The sequence below is a fragment of the Cheilinus undulatus genome, linkage group 5 (assembly GCF_018320785.1).
Source record: "Cheilinus undulatus linkage group 5, ASM1832078v1, whole genome shotgun sequence".
Lineage (NCBI taxonomy): Eukaryota > Metazoa > Chordata > Actinopteri > Labriformes > Labridae > Cheilinus > Cheilinus undulatus.
In genome coordinates this window covers 7,504,000-7,525,688 of record NC_054869.1, presented here as the reverse complement: position 1 = coordinate 7,525,688, position 21,689 = coordinate 7,504,000, and the positions used below count along the sequence as shown (strand labels likewise).

General features: G+C 38.5%; 1 protein-coding gene across 1 annotated transcript in view; it reads right to left on the bottom strand.

The window, feature by feature from the left end:
• The window catches only part of pxnb (paxillin b), a 38,088-nt gene extending 18,265 nt beyond the window's left edge, over positions 1-19,823 (bottom strand). The window contains exon 1 of the mRNA XM_041787287.1: positions 19,682-19,823. Within this exon, the coding sequence (XP_041643221.1) occupies positions 19,682-19,694 (13 nt within the window). The 5' untranslated portion in view covers positions 19,695-19,823. The remainder of the gene's footprint in view (positions 1-19,681) is intronic.
• Positions 19,824-21,689: the final 1,866 nt, after the last annotated feature.

Genomic DNA, 21,689 nt, shown 5'->3' with positions numbered 1-21,689 from the left:
AAAGCACTATCAACAATTTAATTACTTTAAAATAAACTGAAAATACTGGTATCAATTGAATACCCTCCCCTCAGTCTCTGCTTGTGTTTGACAGATAATACGCACACTGGAGAAATATCATGGATATTGAATGTCCATGAGTAACATTTTAGTCTTGATCAGTCCTGGGACAAAAACAAAACTTACTTTTTGTGAGTCTTTATCATCAAAGGTCTATTTTTTAGCTAGACACTCACATTTTCTTCATAGAAAAAGTTAGTCGACAAATAAATTGAGTGAACCAGAGTCAAAAGTGGTGTTCTTTATTTGAAATCTGTGCATAAAAACACTTTCCTGCCATTCTTTATAGGAGTTATTTTATGAGACAAAAGCCAAAGCCTTTAATAAAGAAAAACAAATCTTGATTTTTTTTTTTTTTTTTGAGTAATTATGATTCTGAATATAAACTACTCCTATGCTTAACTGCATTCATCAAATACAAAATAAAGACAAAAAGTAAATATCTTTAAAAAAAATCACTTTTAAGCTTAGCTAAGGAGAACATAGATCCTTTGGTTTATTTAATCTGTACACCATTAAATGCTCATTTATTCACATTTATGCCTAAAAAACAGGCACTGCACTGATATATCTACTCATAGAGCCTCTTTTAGAGGCTGGGTAGGGACAGGTTAAGTCTGTTCGGATCAACATCCATTCTACAGAAAAACAACAGAGCATTAAATAAACAGCATCTTTAAACTGAATAAAAACATGCTTTATTAATAATAGAAACATTTAGCTGGTATAATATTTAAAAGGTCTGTACTCACATTATTCCTTCCACCTGCTGTATCTGTTATATTCCCCAGGCACGGTTATATTTTGTACGTGTGTGTGTGTTTGTTAAAGTGTGTGAAGCAGACAGCAGCACAGACAAAGATAGTGTGAGCCAAAAGGAGTGACAACATGCTGCCGGACTACTGTGGGGAGTGGTCTGAGAGTAATAATGGAGAGATGTATCCTTTCAGAGGCGCTTATCTTAATAATCTTTATAAACAGACATTTTTTAAGTTAAAAAAGCTTTCTTTGTTGTAACATTTTGACTTTTTTCTCATATAGCATATAGTGAACATGAATACTCATAACTTAAGTTTTTATGTAGTTCTTAAAGCTCAGGTGTGGTTAGTTAAACTAAAAAAGACATGCTAAATGCTGCCTTTTATGTCTCTAAACTTTCACTTGGCTTCTCACTTCTGGCACTTCTCTAATCAGAGTCCAAAGGGAGATCTTGTCCAGAAGCTACGTGTTGAAGTCCTGAAGTTTGACATAAACCACATGGGAGGACTAGCCTATTTAAAGAGGGAAGCTCAGCGAGTGGCCCACGTCTGTGCAAATGTGCTGAAATATCATGACAAGCTCAAAATAATCTGCACCTGGTGCTGACATGCTAAACAAGGTCTTACTGAAGCTGACTTTGTTCCTCATAAAACAAAGCCTACATGCAGAAAAATACCACAACTGGCTTTCAGGATCAAGGTGAGTCATTTAAGACACAGTGTTGGATTTTAAATTACTATCTCCTGTGGATGGTCTTAAAAACGCCAAATAAAAAGGATAAATGTACAAACACTGGCTAATTATGGTAATGTATTCCTAGAAAGTTTTTCATGGCCTTGATAGAGAGGACAGCCGTACAGCCTGAAGTCCCCCAAAGCATTCAGAGGCAGGAGCCAAGTTTATAAGACCCCCCTCTCTAATGATGTCCCTGCAGTCTTTATACCCCTCCCTCCTGCTGATACCACACATCTGTGACTCGGACAAAGGCCAACCCACAGTACACGCTCTTCAGCTGACATCTACACACAGCTAGATGGAGAGTTTCAATTAGGCCTGACACCCTCCAGTCAGTTTGTCGATTAGTTAGCCAATGAGCTCTCATCTGACCAAAACTGCACGGAGGTTGCGGTGCACGGGGTAGCAAGTGGGAATGGGGGGAAAGCGGTAGGCAATCCGGGTAAGAGAGGGACACAAACACAGCAGGGATGCAGAATATGTTTTCTGATTGTTTCACAGCGATTATGCTCTAACTTAGAAAGACATCGACAACACAAAGATGCAGGCTTTTGTTTTTAAAGTGTCTATGAGTTCCTCTGCTCTTCCCTCTGTCACAGCCTCTATCTCAGCTGCCTGTTTTATTAATCTGTTGGCAAATACGCCTCATTAAGTCCCTTTATAATCTCATGAAAACACTCATGTTAATATAAGTGTCTGTTATAGAGAGCAGAGGAGACAGACAGCCATGTCTCCTGGTCTCTAGAAGTTTTCTTTGTATCCCAGCCCACAGACTTAGTTTCATTACACCTCGATAAACACACATTTAACATTGTCTGGGCATTTATATTCCGTTATTACACAGTCAAGGCTGAAACAAGTTGGTCCTGTTAAAAGTTTACGTTCTAAAATAAAACAAAATCATGATGTGATCACAAAATACAAATATGGAGGTGAACACTGGTCAGCTAGGAGCCAGTTGTTTTTTCAGTACAGCATAAAGAGGTTTAAAATAATGATATGCTGCAAAAAGTTTATGTTTATTTCAAAGTTCATTTAAACTAGGGATGCCCGATGTTAGATTATGGCTGATATCTGATATGCCGATATTTACAGATTAATTTTAGCTGATACCGATAACGATACTGATATTTAAATATGCTCTCCGGACAAGAAATTTCAGTCCTTTGGACACACTTTAAGGTTTAAGGATGACCAAGAAAACAAACTTTAGTCCTTAAAAACACTTGAAAGTTTAAAGAATGAGGATAAATAAAGAAATAGACCTATACTGACATAGGTCTGTTAGTTCAGCCTAAAATTCCACTAATTTATAAGTATATATGGACAAAATTTCCAGTCTATAAATGCTGAAATACACAGACAAAATATCGGATGTAACTTAAATATCAGCAGAAATTTTGATACCTGCCGATACTGATATTTGCCTTTTTAAGCTAATATCTGCCGATACCAATATCAAACCGATAATATCGTGCATCCCTAATTTAAACTACCAGGAGGGTGCAAGGAGGACACTGTCACAGATTTGATCAATTACAGGATAACATGCAGTTGCATTTCTTAATCCAAATGACCCACTGATTGGTCAGTGCATGGGTGTAGTTTTTAGTTCAAATCCAACTTATATAGGGGCTGTACTGATCCAATGAAAAACTTATTCAACTGAAATTATTCCCATTCACCAGCCAATCTTTGATTGAAAAAAGTGACCTTATTGTTCCCTAAATAATAAAGCTGTTTGAATAATTAGTTATTACTAAAAAGGAAAGCTGAAATAAAAGTATTAGAAAAGCTAAATGGATGTAGTTAGTGCAAGAAGATATTGGCACCAGCAGATGTTATCTTAAAAAGTTAATTATCCTTTTGGCAGAGATCAAAATTCCAGTCGATATTGATAACCAATATATCTGCTGTTAATATCGGCTGTAAATATCAACAGTGTATGTATATGTTGGTGAAGTTTTAGACAGAACCAACAGACCTATATCGGCGGAAATCTTTATTTGTTCATCCTCATTCCTTAAACTTTTCCATCTGCTTGAATGACTGATGTTTGTTTGTTTGTTCTCCTTAAGCTTTAAAGTATATTTTACAGACTTAAATTTTAGGTTGAAACTACATTTATAAATCAGTATTGGTCAGCTGAAATCAATTATCAGCATATTGGATTGTTGCAAAAATACAATATCATGCATCCCCGCAGAAAAAAATTGTACTTAATGATAGGATTGCACAATATTATCTGCAAGATATCGGTATCAGCAGATATGAAAAGCTCTGCCTATAAAAATCAGCCTATTTAAGCTGAAAATCTGGCTTTATGAGCAAATAAGTTTGTGGAGTTTTAGGCTGAGACAACAGATCTACATCAGCTGAAGTCTTTTCTTTACTTATCATTATTCCTTGCACTTTAAAGCGTGGTTTAAGGACTAAAATCCATTTGGATACAAACTGCATTTAATTATTGGTATCATCTGAAATAAAATTGTTATTATCAGCATATCTATACAGGAAATAATCTAATACCATGCATCCCTGCTTCATGATACTTGAAAAAAAAACACAAAAATAACAGTACCTATTTCATTACGGACACAACAATAAAATTTGAAGTTATAGTCACCCAACAGTGGGCAAATCTTGTTTTTGTCATAAATTGCAGGAAAACTCCTGCACAAAAACTGTTGCTAGTGTTTCAATGACATTTTTCTGTGAAATTTTGATAGGTAGCAGAATGTGCAATTTTAATTGTTTCATTTCTCTCCTATACACCGGTCTAAAGAGACAAATGTAGTTTGTTTTGTCTATATCTGTGATGCCATCAAGCATTAAACCAACAAAGATTGAATTGTTTCAAAAACATGGGGAAGTTGTGTAACTATAATCATCGGGGAGATGAGTAACATATTTTGTTAGAGTGAAAGAGTGTGAGCATAATGATTTGCAAAGAAAGATACCAACCAAAGTATTATTTGAACTGTCCTCCCATGTTTAAAAAGAATTAAATTAGGTGCTTTCTTGAAGTATGTCCTTCCATTATTTCAGTAATACTTGTTATATTTCAGCCACAGCCATCTTCTTGTTATTTGTGTTTTCTATTTGGTTTGTTCATGTATGATCATGGTCTGAGTCACAAATAAATTGAAAATTAGATTGTGACAGCTGTAGCAGTAGGTCATACAGGTATAAAGATACTCCTGAAATGAGCACCATTCTTTTGTTTTCCACAGGAGGGCAGCATTTAGTCTTGGTAATGAATAACAAGCTTTGCTTCGCTCTCACTGCAGTTTGGTCCACTAAGAGTTAGGAACATTACGAATGCAAACATGCAGTGTAAGCCAACGAACAGGCTAATCTTTTCCATTCCAGACAGGGGGTCGGAGCCACGATGGACAAAGTCCAATTCTGCTCTAACTGCATCCTGACTCAAAGGCCCATTGTGCGTGGTCTGGAGGAATAAAGCTGTCATCAGAGAGGATATGACTGGGACTAATAATTCAACATGAACTCATCAAACCTCAGTCAAACAAAACACAGATTCACTTTCACAGTGGCTGTCAGGGGGAAGCATCTGTGGCTGCTCTGAGGTAACTAATCCTCATCACACTCAACAAACAACTCTCAACTTATGTGGATACTGTACACATTCTTGTGGCAGTGGGTGCATGCACCGTCTTGCCTCTGTGCACCCACCCACCCATCCAAAGGCTCTGCCACAGTCCTGCAGTGTTTATCAGATGGGAGCGAAGGTGCACAGGGAATTCTTCACATTCCTGTGTCCACTTTGCAGAAAGAAAGCAATCAGACGGGGACGCAGGGGAAGGTGGCTTATAAAGGGCGCATTAAGGTACAATCTGACCCATCCTAAATGAATTAAAATGATGCATTGTAATGAACATCTACTCATGCAGAACACAAATTCCTTTGATACAGCATTATATGATTCTAGGTAAAGCTTGTGAGGAATGCGCTTGAATACAAAACACCATCTGTCAGTGAGAAAATGAAATAATGTGTTGACAATTACAGGACCTATTCCACTAACTACAGCATGCTTTGAATTCCAGGATAAGGGAGATGTCAATGTTTTCACTGCCCATTTCCCGCAGAGCCAGGAGTACAGTGAAAGCAAGGAGGGGAGGGAGAAAACCAGGGGGGATAAGCTTTTCTATTAACATGTGGGCAATGGTGACGGGCTGCCAGGGTCTGCAGCTCACCTGTTTATAGCCAGGGAGCAAAGAGCAGAAACTGGCCGCTGCCCCACACCGAAACCCTACCCCATCAGGCCAACCCAGCATGATATTTATATCAAACAAGACAGGCAAGGGCCAGTGGGAGGGGGGAGGAGGGGGAGATACCAGTGAGACAGACAGGGAAGGCTGAGGGACAGAGAAACAGAGTGAGAGTTGTGATTGAATGAATATAAACAAAGATTAAAGAGAAAATTATTAAGTGATTGTGTTACGGCTTAAACATACAAGGGACGATTGTAAGCACAAACTATCAGGGACACAGATCTATCTTGATGATTTAAAACTTCAAAATAAACATTCCTATAAATACCATACCCAGCAGCCCCATATCCGAAAGATGACACGCCCCTCCAGAGAACGCTGCACCAAAATAAAAGCGCTTCCCCGCAGAGCTGTAAATCAGATGAGAGGGGAAAGTCTGAAAAGACTGATGTAACACTAAGTCAATGAGGACACGTTCAAAGTAACACAAGTGTGAGGAACGTATGTCACTGAGTAGGCTTTTGTGCCATAAGAGAGCTACTGGGGAGGAAGAGAAAGACACTCAAAGAAAGGCTCTGATGTGCTTAAACACTGACTCTAACAAAACATGAAGACTTCACACAGAAGAAAGACCTCAGACAAATGCTGATGGATGTTGAATTAGGCCTTAGTTATATAGCCTAGATTTCATAGCACAGTAGTTTTTGCCCTCTGCGGTAAAGGTCGCAATACTACAAAATTAAAAGATATTGTATTTAAATGCATATTCAGGTGTTGCAACCCCATTATCCCTAAAGCAACTCTTTGAATGGCATACTAAAGTCATGTCTGAGCATAAAATCACAGCGAAATGTTTTAAGTCTCTCTGTGTTCACTTCTTTATAACTGAACCTATAGTTTAAAGTTTTGTTCCTCTTTGATGAAGAGTGTATAAAGCTGCTTCTAAAAACGAATTTCCTGATGTGGGCATTCACAATAAAAGCACGAGTTTACGCTACTACAGAGTCTACAGCTGCTTCTCTGACCCTGAATATCAACTCAGCCTGCTTTTTGAATCATCATGGACAAAGAACAAGCAAATCACCTGCTTAAAAAACAAAATTAGTCACTTAAGCTGTTGTAATGTGAGTCGTTTTATCGCTGCACCTCAGACAGGCTGACAAAGATGCTGTACAAAGCAAACACTTGCGTCATGTTGCTGTTATTACAGCCATTGAACTTCAGGAGGAGAGTGCAGACCATTTACCTTATCACCATGCCTTCACATTTATCACAGAGATTCGAATGGGTGACGTTTGGCTTGTTATCTGGTTGCTCTTTAGCATTGGAGTATATGATGACTGGACTCAGACTGAGCTGCTGTCCATCACATTACATTTATGGAAGCCGTTTAAGTCTCAGGTGTGCACCACAACACAACACAAGCATTTAACCAGTGATGACAGTGCTGTGAAAATCCATACCATAGCAGAAATTTACCTGTGGTGGTATTGATACCAGTTTACTGCCCACCACTATGTTGAATAGTCCTATATCGTGAAAATTCATGATACAGAGACTATGGTGGTTACGAAGGAAGATTATTAAATAAATACAAAAGCCTACATTTTTACACCTACACCTTGTTTTATACCACTCAGGTTTTCCTTAAATTGGTAAATGAAAAAAACTTTCTTTTTAGAGATGCACGATATTGGATTTTTGCTGATATCCAATATGCCAATATTTACAGATTCATGTTAGCCGATACCGATACCAATATTTAAATATGTCTTTCGGATAAGAAATTTTATTCCTTTTGGACACACTTTTAAGGTTTGAGGATGGCCCAGAAAACAAGCTTTAATCCATAAAAAGCACTTAAAAGTTTAAAGAATGAGGATAAATAAAGAAAAAAACTCAACTGACATAGGTCTGTTGGTTCAGCCTAAAACACCACTAATTTATTAGTAAATATACACAAAATTTGAAGTTGATATATGCTGAAATACACAGGCAAAATATACCATCCACATGGTTTGTATCTGATGGAGAGCCAGGATATTAATTTTGGCTGAGCATTTTCACTGGAGATGATGGCTTCTGTTGATAAGATAATTCTCTAAATCATTTACAATACACCTTCACTTTTATTCGCCCATCATCATTTAATATTTTAATTGGAAAGTGCGAGCAAAACTGCAATGGATGGTGTTAAGCAGTGATTTCTGTAAGCTGGCATGATAAACACACTTATCAGTTTAGTCTTCATTAAAGCTGAGGTTTTCTGCTACAACTTTCCACCACCTCTTCCCTTCTTGAGACTTAAAACAAAAGACCCATTTCCTGCAAGTGTTTTTCACCAATCACAACACAGTATCATTGGCATGAAACCCCAGGAGCGAAAAGGACAGACTTCCACATGAAAAGCTCTAAATGTTGTACATTTTGGGTGAAAAAACCCCAAACAAAACCATTTTATGTTAATTAGGGAAAATTCTTGATTTTATCTATCAAGCCGGCCCTTGTGCAAATAAATACACCAGTGTATTAATTCTCAAAACACTGTGATTTTGATTCTGCTCTGTTTTTGTTGATCTAGATGTATTATTATTGATAGATACTTATAGCAGAGGGGAGTGATGAATAGACTTGGCGGGTGATCTACTGTTGACTTTTAATGAGAGCAAGTGGTGCACGGACCTCTCTCAATGAGCACGTCTTATCAGCATACGAAATATTATTATACAAGGAAAGTTTTCTAAGTTTTATCAGGTTAAAGTTGAGTCCCCGTCCCTCTTGTTACCCCCTCTCTCCACCAACAGAACCCGCTGTTCTGGTGCTTATCAAACTAATATGATGTGCCTGCAAGCAAGCAGGGTCCAGACTTTATGACTGGGGTGCCCAAATAGGGCCTTGACTTCTGTAGGGACTGCATGAAGTCAGTGTGCACAAACACAAAGGATCATCATTTATTTACCCTTACTGTCCCCACTGATCAGTCTTATCTACCTTTAGTATGCTATAGAAGGCTATGATTTTAAACCGTCTTTTAAAAAATGTTCTTTGTTGAAACTTAACTTTCACAATTTCCAAAAGCACAAATCATGGTTGTGATGGGAAGTTCTTGACCTTTTTAGCTGGATAATGTGTTTCATAATTACTGATGAAATAAGTGATGTTGAAAGAAGTTGCATAGTTTTTACGCCAGCTCTAAATTAGTCTGAGCCAACTCTGATGTCAGCATTTAGTACTTTTACTAATTTTCAAAGCTTTAAATGTCCTGTGTTACAGATACAGAACAGCCAATACCAAGATGTAAGGGGACCTAAAATAAGAGGGGGACAAAGTTCAGATTTACAGTGTTGCATCAAAAGTGAAAAAGTTTAGTCCTGAAAAATACAGAAGAGGGATTTCACACATGAAGCTCTGTTCTCTTTAAACACACTCTCAGGTGTCAATGACGTAGTCATGTTAGAGGGATCCAGTAGGTTCTCATATTACTACTACTTCTCAGGGAGATGTCGGATAAACAATCAGGAATGTTGGCTGAGCCAGGTTATAAAGGTAAAGAGAGCAGCATGGTGAGAGGAAGAGCCTGAATCACTCAGATGAAGCAACAATGTGGTACAACAGCATTAAATAGTGAACACGCTGCTAGCAGCAGGATCACAGACTGAAGGCCCACAGCTGCCCACTCCACCAGTGTTTGCTGACCTCCAGCTCTGACTCCGCTCATTGTTTTCCTCCTCTGTTTCCTCAGGATGTGGGGCAGGGTCTGTTGCCTAAGCGATGAGGTCAGCCATGCAGTTTTCTCCTCCCCAGATCCAGAGCAGGATGGGTGTGGAGCTCGACAACGAGACTGATTTACAGTCAGCAGCTTCCCTCTGGCTGAGCAGGCGAGCCCGCTGGTTAGGGCCGGTATGCACTAACCCTGCAGCACTCACAGGGTGATGATAGCTAGTCTGGTAACACTAACTCCGTGCTGCAGACACACGGAGACACATAAACCACTAAAGACCCTCTAAGATCTTTTGGTATGTTGTGCAAGCGCTGTAAACATTTAAGAGCATGCTGCTTCCTCGACGGCCAACTCTTACCCCTGCCTGGAGGATAAGACCCCCACCTGATATGTTGGAGTAAATCAAAAAGGCCTGTGCACAGGTGCAGCACTCTAAGCTGTTTCAGCCCACATGGATGCATACGGGGCATAGAGGTCTGCAAAACAGAGCCGAGTGACTCACTGTTTTTGGTAATTTTGTGTTCAAGCAATGAAAATGTTCAGCTCATCGACCTGTTGATCAAACCAATGTCCCCTATGATGTAAATTGCAGTAATACTGGAAATGTTTCAGTTCTTCCTTTAATCTGTTCCTCTTTGATGTTATACACATAACCTCAGAGACAATAAATATTGAGAAGCACTTGTCTACAGTAGGATGTATGACCTTACTAAGATTTAAACCACAACATAAGCATGTTAGTAGGAGACATCAAGTAAACATGTGTCAAATGTTTGATTCCTTCAAGCCTCTTATTTAGACACACAGTTTATCATATGATGATATTGTGATTCAGCACTGATGGTGATTAAAGGGTCAAGATATGAGTGGGCTGGATTATCCTACAAAAGAACCCTGACTAACTGGAAGTGTTTTCAAGTTATGTGAGGAGGAGGCTATTCTAAACACAATGTTAGACGCTTTGTCTTTCAGAGAATATGGAGTTAAGGGCAGGTCACATGTAGTCTTTGCCAGTAATCCCGCCATGAATTTATTTATGGCTCTAAAAGCAAGGATTTCAGGGAACTTCAGACCAAAAATTTTGTACTTAGGGTCCTACAGACACATCAGCCATCAGAAGGAGTGATTAATGTATCAGTGTAAAAGTATAATGCAGAAAACAGCATGGGTGGCATGCACTCACAAATCACTTCATTAGGTACCCCCGTTTAACTGCTCAATATTGAAAATATATCCAACCAGGCTATTATATGGCAGCAGTGTTAATTTTGCCGACTAAAACTATGACTAAAACTGTTCATCGACAGTCTTTTATTCCATTACAAAAACTAGAAAAACAAAAACAGATCTGTGATGACTAAAACTGACAAAAACTAAGTTTAGTTTTCATCAAGTTGACTAAAAATAGACTAAAAATGTCACATAGTTTTCGTCGGACATTCAAAATCCATGGTATTTCTCCACTGTGGGTAAATCTGTCAAAAAACAACGCAGCTGTATCTATTTTGCGTCTCAGCTGTAGAAAGCAGGGACCCCAGGTTTGGTAGAGTGCACAGAGCACACTTCCATGGTTTGGGCCCAGATTAAGACAAGAAAATAAATGCTTGGACTAAAAGTTCAGACAAAAATGTGAGGACTTTTTATGGACTAAAACTAGACTAAAATTGGTTAAATTTTTGTCGTCTAAAACTAGACTAAAACTAAAAAGGATAGAAATGACTAAAATTGGACAAAAACTAAAATGCATTTCATTTAAAGACTAAAACTAAGACTAAAATAAAAAAAAATAGCTGCCAAAATTGACACTGCATGGCAGGAACCAATTTATTTAGGCATGAAGGCACAGTTAAGATGATGTGCTCATGTTAAAAGGAAGCATCAGAATGGGGAAGAAATGTGATTTAAGAGACTGTGAAGTGTGAACATCTTATGGTTTTTGGTGATCTGGTAGGCTTTCATTCAAATACTGCAGCAGATAGAGAGATTCATCAGAACAGCCAAGGTTTCTCCAATTATCTACTGTCAAATTTTGGACAGCCTGTGTGTGAGATTTGTAGCCCCAGTTTCATGTTTTTAGGTGACAGGAGTGGCACCCAGTGTGGTCTTCTGCTGCTGTAGCCCACCTGTGTCAATCCTCTCAAATCAGTCATCAAAAATACATTTTAACACAGAGCAGCCACTCACTAAATCTTTCCTCTTTTTCAGACAATGCTCTGGAAAGACAATGCTCAGTAGATTAGCAGTTTGTGAAATACTTGGCCCAGCTCAACCGCTCCATGTTCAAAATCACTCAAATCACCTTTTATTTGTATTACTGAGGAGTTGAACAGGTGCACCCTATAAAGTAATTCTGAGAGTAAATTGTGTCATCGTATAGTTTGCATAGCAGGGTTCTCGGCTTCAACTGTAACAACACTTTAAGCAGCCTTTGCAGCACATACACAAGCAGACAGTGGTTATCACTATAATTAGCTCACATGGTAGTTTACTATTAAATTAATTTTCAACACCATTAGCTGTTCAAGAAATCACAAGTATACTGGTGCACAACTGACAAAAAAAAGTCTACTTTCACTTCAACTGAAAAAAATCCCTATGCTGGCTGTCACATGACTAGCCTTTGAATTATTTTACACATACAGTGCATTCAGAAAGTATTCAGAGCCCCTTCACTTTTTAAATTTTGCTATGTTGCAGCCTGATGCAACAATCATTCAAATTCATTTTTATTCTTTTAAGTGGAGTTTTTTTATGCAATCTTCAAGTGGGCTTTCATGTGTTTTACACTGAGGAGAGGCCTCTGCCATAAAGCCTAGTTCAGTGGAGGGCTGCAGTGATGGTTGTCCGTCTGGAACTTTGTCCCATCTCCAAACAGGATCTCTGGAGCTCAGTCAGAGTGACCATCAGGTTCTTGTCACCTCTCTTGCTAAGACAGTTCTCCCCTGATTGCTCAGTTTGGTTGGGCAACCATTTCATGGAAGAGTCCTGGTTGTGCCAAACTTCCTCCATTTCAGAATTATGGAGGCCACTGTGCTCTTGGGAACCTTCAGTGCAGCAAGATTTGTTAATAGCCTTCCCCAGATCTGTGCCTTTCAACAATCCTGTCTCTGAGCTCTGCAGGCAGATCCTTTAAGCTCATGACTTGGTTTTGGCTACGATAGGCATTGTCAGCTGTCAGGCCTTTTATAAAGAGGAGTGTGCCTTTCCAAATCATGTCTAACTTATTCATTTTACCACAGGTGGACTCCAATCAAGGTGTAGAAACATCTCAGGAGCAATCACAAGAAATGGGAGGAAGCTGGGCTAAATTTCAGGGGCTGTTGCAAAACATCTGCATTCTTATGTCAATGTGATATTTCAATTTTTTATTCAGCATTGGTAGGTTTTATTTACTTGTTACACCCAGTATTTTTGTAGTCTAATGTGTCCTCCTAACCCTTCAGCATAATTTAACAGTAAGCCCTTTCTTTCAGTGTGAAATTGTGATATCAGATTTTTATTACTCTGACGTAAAACTAGTACAAATCCAGCAATACCTGCTTTGATACCACAACAAAAATAGAAGTCCTGGCAACCTGATAGTGTGTAATTTCTTGTTTTAACTATTAAAATGCAGGCAAAATCCTGTCTATGTCTTGGATTGCCAAAGTGCATGGGGCAGAGCTCTCTACCATGAGCTTCCAGCAGTTTTTGGTTAAAAAATGACTAAAGATCTGTAGCTTTTTAAAATCATTAATCCTTTCGATACTGAGGGTCATTCAAATCAATTAGAGAGACTGTATTGTGTTCCAACAAGTGGTATCCAAAAGTATAGAAGAACACCAAATTTTTACAATCCAAGCGTAAACCTGTAGACAAGAACCCGATCCTCCACAGCCCAGTGAGTTTAGTCTGCCTGAATCTCACACAATGCTGAGGAATTCACAGAAGGAGGAACCTCAAATCTCACAGATACGAAAGACAAGAGCAGGACAGGCAAGAGAGCAGTATGAGCCTCATGTTAGTTTTTTAATAACCTGGACAGTCAGTACATTTATATGGACAGTAGAGTAAGTCAAGGTACAGTTAAAGCACAGCCAGGTCATTCAACTAGACTGCTGTCCTCGTCCCAGCATACAACAACAGAGAGTAAATCTATTGACTGGAGATGACGACACTTCTGCTACACTTAGCATTTAGGTTTTTCAACTTCAGAATCAAGCCTTGATTCAGCCGCGACTGTGGAGCATGTGCAGAATGTCTCGACCAGTGTGGTGCAATTGATGTATTAATATGCAAGATAAAATCCATTTCCAACCAGTGTTAATTTTGGCAGCTATTTTTAATTTTAGTCTTAGTTTTAGTTTTTAAATGAAGTACATTTTAGTTTTAGTAACATTTTAGTCAATTCTATCCTTTTTTAGTTTTAGTCTAGTTTTAGACGACAAAAATTTAACCCATTTTAGTCTAGTTTTAGTCCATAAAGTCCTCGCATTTTAGTCTGAACTTTTAGTCCAAGCATTTATTTTCTTGTCTAAGTTTGGTACCAAATCATGGTAGTTCTGTGCACTCTACCAAACCTGGGGCCCCTGCTTTCTACAGCTGAGACGCAGGATAGAGACAGCTGCATTGTTTTTTGACAGATTTACCCACAATGGAGAAGTATCACAGATTTTGAATGTCGGACAAAAACTACATTTCATTTTAGTCTAGTTTTAGTCATCTTGATGAAAACTACACTTAGTTTTTGTCAGTTTTAGTCATCACAGATCTATTTTTGTTAGTTTAAGTCTAGTTTTTGTCATGGATAAAAGGCTGTCGACAAACATTTTTAGTCATAGTTTTAGTTGACAAAATTAACACTGTATCAAACGACTTCAAGAAATTTGATTTAGTATCATTTAGTGTGACTAACACGTCTACAAACATTTTACAAGTTCAGTTTTAGTTAAACAGCAAAATAATTACACTTTTCTAACCACATGTCAACATACTGAATGAGACGCCACAAGGCTGCCACCTGGTCTACCCTAGAAATCCTGATGGGAGAGAATCAGTGGAAAACTGTGACTCAGAGGAAAAGACCCAAAGAACGCTCACCCTACACTGAGGGAATCCCCTTCCTCGAGTGTTCAGACATGCGGGCAGATCAATATACACGGAGCGACAGAGGACGGAAAGAGTGGAGAGTGATCAGGTTTCCAAACAGCTCCATGTTGACCCGTCAGTCATCAATGAACCAGGGGACTGTGGGGGGCCTGTCAGCTGGGGGTTTACTGGAAGTACAGTCATGAAGTATTCACAAATATTTATCATGGTTTGTTATTGTGTATTTAGGGAGGATGCTGGAGGGGTTTGCTGCATGATGTGTGCAGACAGTTAACACCATCACAGAGCAGTTGGCAGCTATTTCACTTTACAGCTCTGATTTTCAGACACTCAGCCCAAAGCGGATTCTGAGAGGAGCCCTACATATCAAGGCATTTATTTCTTAGATTAACATTAGTATCTTCTACACGCATATCGTACAAATAAACACATTTGTGTTCTACATTTTGGAGATATCTTTAAAATGGGAAGCTTTGTCTTTTTCTTCATCCTAAAGAGTGTCATCATAAAAACCTTAGTGATGAGGACAATAAGATGCTGTCTGGATATAATTCACCATGATACTGTGGCACAGACAGTTATAGCAAGCAGTTTTAATGATAATTTAAATGTAAACAGTAGTGAGAACTGTGGGGAATTTGATCATGGTCGCCATCAAAACCTATAATCGTTTCATCTCGAGTGTAGCATACATACAAAAGACACTAATGCCATTCTAATAAGGTCAATATGTCTTAATATGCATGGCTCCTTTTAATAATCTGTTTTGTTTAGAAGAGCGGACGTATTTGATAAAATCCGACTGAAAGCAACAGCCTGCATTGAGCTGAGAGTGGTAGTAGGAGGTGAGTCATGACCCAGAGAGTATTTGGCCTTGGACCCTGACACGGAGTGATGTTCGACATTCCTCAGCAGCCTCGCCCCCTCCTTCAACCCGCTGTTCACGCTGCTTCACTCCAACCACAGGCTCCCTCTCCACCAACAATCACCCCTTTCAGTGGCCCATGGCGGCTCCAGCATCTAACATGCCCCTGAGGTATTCTCACAGTAAAATGCAGCCCATCATCTTTCCACTTAAACAACCCACAAACTCCATTTCACCGACGCCAGAGTTCTGAAGATCGGCACAATGAGAGCGTCACCACAGATACCTGACAAAGGCTTCAGACCTGACTTATTCTGAATAAGCAAAGTAAATATAGAGAAGTGACCAGCTGGTTAAAACTATAACAACAAAATTAGAAGCTCAAAAGGTTCAGAGCCAAAAGTCAAAGGCCGATGAACCGGAGAGGTGATTGGTTAGTGAGGCACAAAAAATAGATGGAGCTGATAGACTGCACAAAGCTATAGATAGACAGAGCATGTTGGTGGTTGTCTGCGGTATAAGTACTGCTAATAAAAGTTAAATCCTTACAGCAATTAACTCTAAGAATGCTACGTTCATGCCATGTATACAACAATAAGGTGTCTGATTGTTGCTCTTAGCAAATTGAAATAACAGTGTTAGCCCTGAAGTTAGCAGCTGACGAGTAAGTCTTCCCTGGCCTGTCAAAACTACAGTCAGGAGTCTGCAGCAGGAAGTTTGGCACTTTTATTTGTTGGGGGTAAAATTCTCCCAGAGTTTGGAAGTTTTAGGCTGTCGCCATTATAATGTGTTCTGTTTCTGTTTCATATCACAGTTGCTGATACACATGCAAAGATAGTTAAGGATGTCAGATGGCTCATTCTTCTTTAATCTTAACTCCGGAAAATAATGTCATGTATTCATACAGAATAAAAAACACAATCAGTGGCATAACAAGTGACTGATTTTGTCATTGACTTTTGTTTTTTTATAAGGCAGAAGAAGTCACCTCTTGGTCAAAGTCTGATCTGTTTTCTAGGGATGCACAATATTATCAGCATATCGGTATTGGCAGAAATTTGCTTAAAAAGTTAAATATCTTATCAGCAGATATGAATATTTGTGCCTATATTTCAAAGCCAATATACCGTGTTGGCAGCATAAGTCATATATTTGCCTTAAATATCTACAAAATGTAAAACTGTACCACCAGGTAAAGATGGTTTCCTTGGGTGTCACACACTCAAGGAGGCCTGCTGTGAGCCCTGAACATTTATGGATGAAGCCCCAAATGTAACACAAACACCAGACTGTCTACTTCCCCTGCTCCTCTCTCAGCTCCACCTGGCTCAGCCTCCTTTAGCACTGAAGACACTATTGGTATCTGCCAGAAAAATCCAATTTCACCAAAAATCCAATACCGGGCATCTCTATCTGTTTTCATGATCCAAAGGTGAGAGAAATGGAGATATGTAGGCACAGTGGGATTTCAACACCAACAGAAGTAAAATAATGGAAAAAATAACATATCTGTGCCAGCTAAAAAAATACTTAAAAAATTGGCTTCAGCCCTAATTTTCACAATTGGTGCCTCTCTACTTCCTTCTCATTAACAATAGATATATTGATTCTAGAAAAACAAGGTTGATGTGGACATGATTTTTAAAAAGACAACTCAGCCAATAGTTGATACCGATGCTGTTTTTTTCCCCACCTTATTAACATTTTCTCTCCTACCACAAAGACAGATCAGAGCTTGTCGACTGGTCACATCTTCTGTCCCATTATAAATCTCCTCTTTCAATCAGCCAGTAGGTGTGCTAAAAGTCATCATTAAATCATTGCAACAAAACAGCAGGGCTGCAACGATTAGCCGACATAATCGACTGCAAAAATTAGTCGACATGGAAATTCAAGTGTCGACTAATCGTATTATTGTTTTTGATATTGGTAAATCAAATACAGGCCAGTAAAAACTCATCTGTACTTGCAGTTCACTACTCAAATAAGAGAGCCAGCCTCACACCAGAACATGTTGACAAGTTGTTCCTGCACTGCAATTTAAAGGTACAATGTGTAAAACTGAATATCAACATCTAGAAGTGGGTTCTAGATTGCATTTCTCTGCTGGAAACTGTGGCAACCAGTTGAATTTAATATGTTTCTGTAATGTGAATACAATATAATACAATACAATAACTTTATTTATCCTTTTTTCCTCTATATTACCATGGAAACATGTAGAAATCCAAGATGGCGGCATCCATGGAGGGGACACTCCCTATGTATGAATTAGAGGTTTATTCTGCGTTGCTTTTTTGTTTTTTAAAAATAGCTATTTTTGAATTTAGATGACTAAATACTTACTTAGATAGACCGTCTTAGAAATGTTTTGCTTTATTTTACCAAGTTTGTTCAGCTAAATGCTACTAGGCTAAATATTACACACTAGACCTTTAAAGAAATTATAATCTATTGTTCAGTCACTTGGGCTGGAAGTTTGATTTGTTGACATTAAGCTTTATTTGTCCTTTTGGACTTCTGATGGGCAATTTGCTGTATTTACTTTTATGGACATACCAGTCACTTTAAAGAAAGCCATCCTTTAGTTATTTGTAACCTGCAAGGCAGGTGAACTGCTACTATTTACGTAAAATGGGGATCCAAAGTAGCATGCCAAACAATGGCGATTAATTGACTAATCGGGAAATTTATCGATAGATTGGTCGACATAATAAATAATCATTAGATGCAGCCCTACAAAACAGATAAACATCTGCTACTGCCATCAATTCATGCCAACATTATGTTCGCATTTCAACAAGAAACAAACCTTGAGCTGAGAGAATAATTTGGATCATGTAAAAAGAAGGGTCACTTTTTTGACACAAACTGATGACAAAGTTAATCAAATTTAGTATCACTAATAAGACACTATTATTAATAACCATTTCATGTTTTAAATAGTATTAAATAAAATGTTAATAATTCGCTGTTCATTAAGGTTAGGGTGATGACAGGTGGAAAGTAACATACATTTACTTAAATTATTGGAATCAAGTAGCTTTTTTGTGCACTTGTACTTTTTTGAGCAGTTTTTAAAATCAGTCATTTTAATTTTACTTAAGTATATTTTAGATTTCAAAATGAAGTGTTGTACTTCACTATATTTTAAAAGCATCAAGTACTGACTAAAGAAAAGAACTACTAAAGTTTTTGTCTTTTTAATAAATAAATTTGGGGTGATTTAATTCTGATGTATGTTATAAATAAATAAAGCTCTTACTAGTGCAGCAGGAGGATTTTGAGTCAGCATAAACATCATCATGTTTTGGCATGGATGAAACAATGTGTCATTCTAAACTTTTCCTGAAGCAGAAATCAACAGGATAACAGCTCAAGGTCAGCCAACAACTACTACTTCTGTTTATTCTGCATACAAACTTGTGTTGGATTTATGTGGAGTTTTTTATCCTTTATAACTGAACTAATGGCCTCCATATGTCTAATAACTCACAGTATTTTCCATACACTGCATTTCCAGTTTTCTGTTGTCCTACTCCTATCTTTATCTCCTGTATCAAGGCAAGGCTTTCTCCCATTGGGAGAAATTACTACAACATGGATTTTATGGTCCCTAAATAAGTATCACTGGCAGCAGAATGTGCTCCATCAGACCGGAGGTGCATTATAAGGCAGGCAGCCCGGCTCAGAGCTCACATTGTGCTGTACTGAGCAGTCTAAATGAGGAGGCCTGTTGACTCCAACACTTCAAAGCTGGAATGAATAGCCAGGGGGCAAAAGTTGAGGAGGTAATGTAAAAGCTCGGTGTCAAAATGTCAGCCAAATATCTCCTCCCTCTGGCTTACAAATTGATTAAATGCAATTTACCCAAACGAGGAAAAGCTGTAGCTATTAGTATCAGGATTATAACCGTTACTACAGAGAGGGACAGTTTAAAAGGAGGAGGTGAAGGCTAGCGATGTCCAGCCGCTAAGTTACTACGATGCTTCTTTAAATAAAGGAGATAAAATGTGAAGTGTACCAAACAGTAACTTAGCAGCACTTTAATCGAACATTTTAGGCTGAGAACGGTTAGTTTTGTCGAGCCCACTGGTTCAGAAATGGTCTTTTTAACACAAAATCTCGTCGTACGTTAACTCCTCCACCCAGCTACCCGCTCCTCACAGAGGCTGTATAAACAAACACATCATTTATGTTCACTTAATTACTCACCTAAGTCGTCCATAGTGGCTGCCGGGCTGTGGCCTGTCTCAGCTTAGCTGTAGTGAGATTCTCAGCCGTCCACGAAGTCTTTATTTTTCCTCTCCAAACTTCACCACCGCTCTCCTAGAAGTTGACCAGGATAGCTCTCGTGAACGCGCTTCAGCTTGTGCATGTGTACTTTACCAGAGCGCGCTTTGCTGAAGACTCGCTGATGAGCGACACCCAGCGGTCAGAAGCTGGAACAATAAATCAAAATTCATGATTTTCACTGGACTAGGTTGAAGATGTTCAAGAGCATTGATAAAAGGGAAATTCTGTTTGATTGAAAAACTGTTCATTGCTCAAAACCCATCCTGTAGCAGGAGTTTAGCAATACTTTGATAGAGATCAATGCATCACATTAAAGAGTAATTATTTAATAAGTGATTTAAAACATTACTGTACAGCTGTCCATTAGAAATATTGAAATGTGCAGCTATTATCAAAGATTTGTCTCTTTACAACAAATTAAATGCATAAAAATGTAAATGGAACTCAAACATATAATTTTAATGTTGCATTTTAGTTATGAACAGTGTATTCAGAAAGTATTTAGACCCCATTCGCTTTTTTCAGTTTTGCTATGCTGAAGCCTGATGCTATTATTTTAATTGATTTTCATTTTCATTAATCTACACTTAGTACCCTATTATGACAAAGTGCAAATAAACAGAATTTTAGATTTTTTTTTGAATATTTATAAAAAATGCAAAACTGAAATATATTGACATTAGTATTCAGACCCTTTACTCAGTGCTTAGTCTTTGCAAATCCCCTCAAGCTCAGTCAGGTTGGACAGGGACTGTCAGTGGACAGCTGTTCAGGTCCCTCCTGAGATGTTTGATAGGTTTCAAGTCAGGACTCTGGCTGGGCCACTCTAGGACTGTCACAGAGTTGTCCCTAAGCCACTCCTGTGTTGTCTCAGCTGTGTGCTTAGCATCATTGTCATACTGGCAAAGTCTGAGGTCCTGAGTGCTGCAGAACAGGTTTTCATTGAGGATATCGCTGTACTTTGCTCCATTCAGCTTTCCCTCAACCCTGGCTGGTCTTCCAGTCCCTGCTACTGAAAAACAACCCCACAAAATGATGCTGCCTCCACCGTGCTTAACTGTTGGGATGAATTAGGGCAGGTGATGAGCAGTGCCCGGTTTTCTCCGGACATAATGTGAAGATTTGAGGCCAAATTGTTCAATCTTGGTTTCATGAGACCAGAGAATGTTGTTTCTCACAGTCTGAGAGTCCTTCAGGTGCTTTTATGCTAACTCCAAGCAGGCTTTCCCAACATAACAGGCCTAAATATGTTCTTACCAAAGACTTGTACCAACATCCATTTCGTGCTTTGATCATCAACTGGCAGCCTGAGGGCCATAGGGCCCCCTCAGACACCCATTCACCCCCCAGAAGATAAAATTTAGAAAAGGTGAGAGGAGAAAAATATGTTGTGGTTTTTATCTTTAAATCCCCACTGCTGTTAAAGGAGCCCACACCCCAAAAAATGAAACAACTTTATAAGGACTCACTTAACATTTGTAACATTTTACAGAAATCCACCTTCAATAGCTGTTATCCAACCAGGGGTATGGGCCAAGGCTCTCAAAAAGAATTACCACACTGGCTGTGCATTAAGTTGCTGTAACAGACAATCTGTGGAAGTGACACTAGTTTATCTCTTTTATAACTTAAATATCAAAATTGGAAGTTATCTTTTAACATTTTGTTTTACTGTTTCACACAAAACAATTGTAAAAACATGAAAATGAAAAATGTCAATATATTAATTCCACCAAAATATTTGTTTTGGTTTGGTTTATTTGCAGGTCCAGCTCTCACTGTCTATCAAGAAAAATCTGGCTCTTGTACAAATATAGTTGACAACTTTTTACTAAGTGTATAATTAAATATGATTAAAAAAAAAAAAAGAGCATATCCATTATCACAATCTCAGAGCAGAACAAGCCCTCCAAATCAGCCTTTCCCA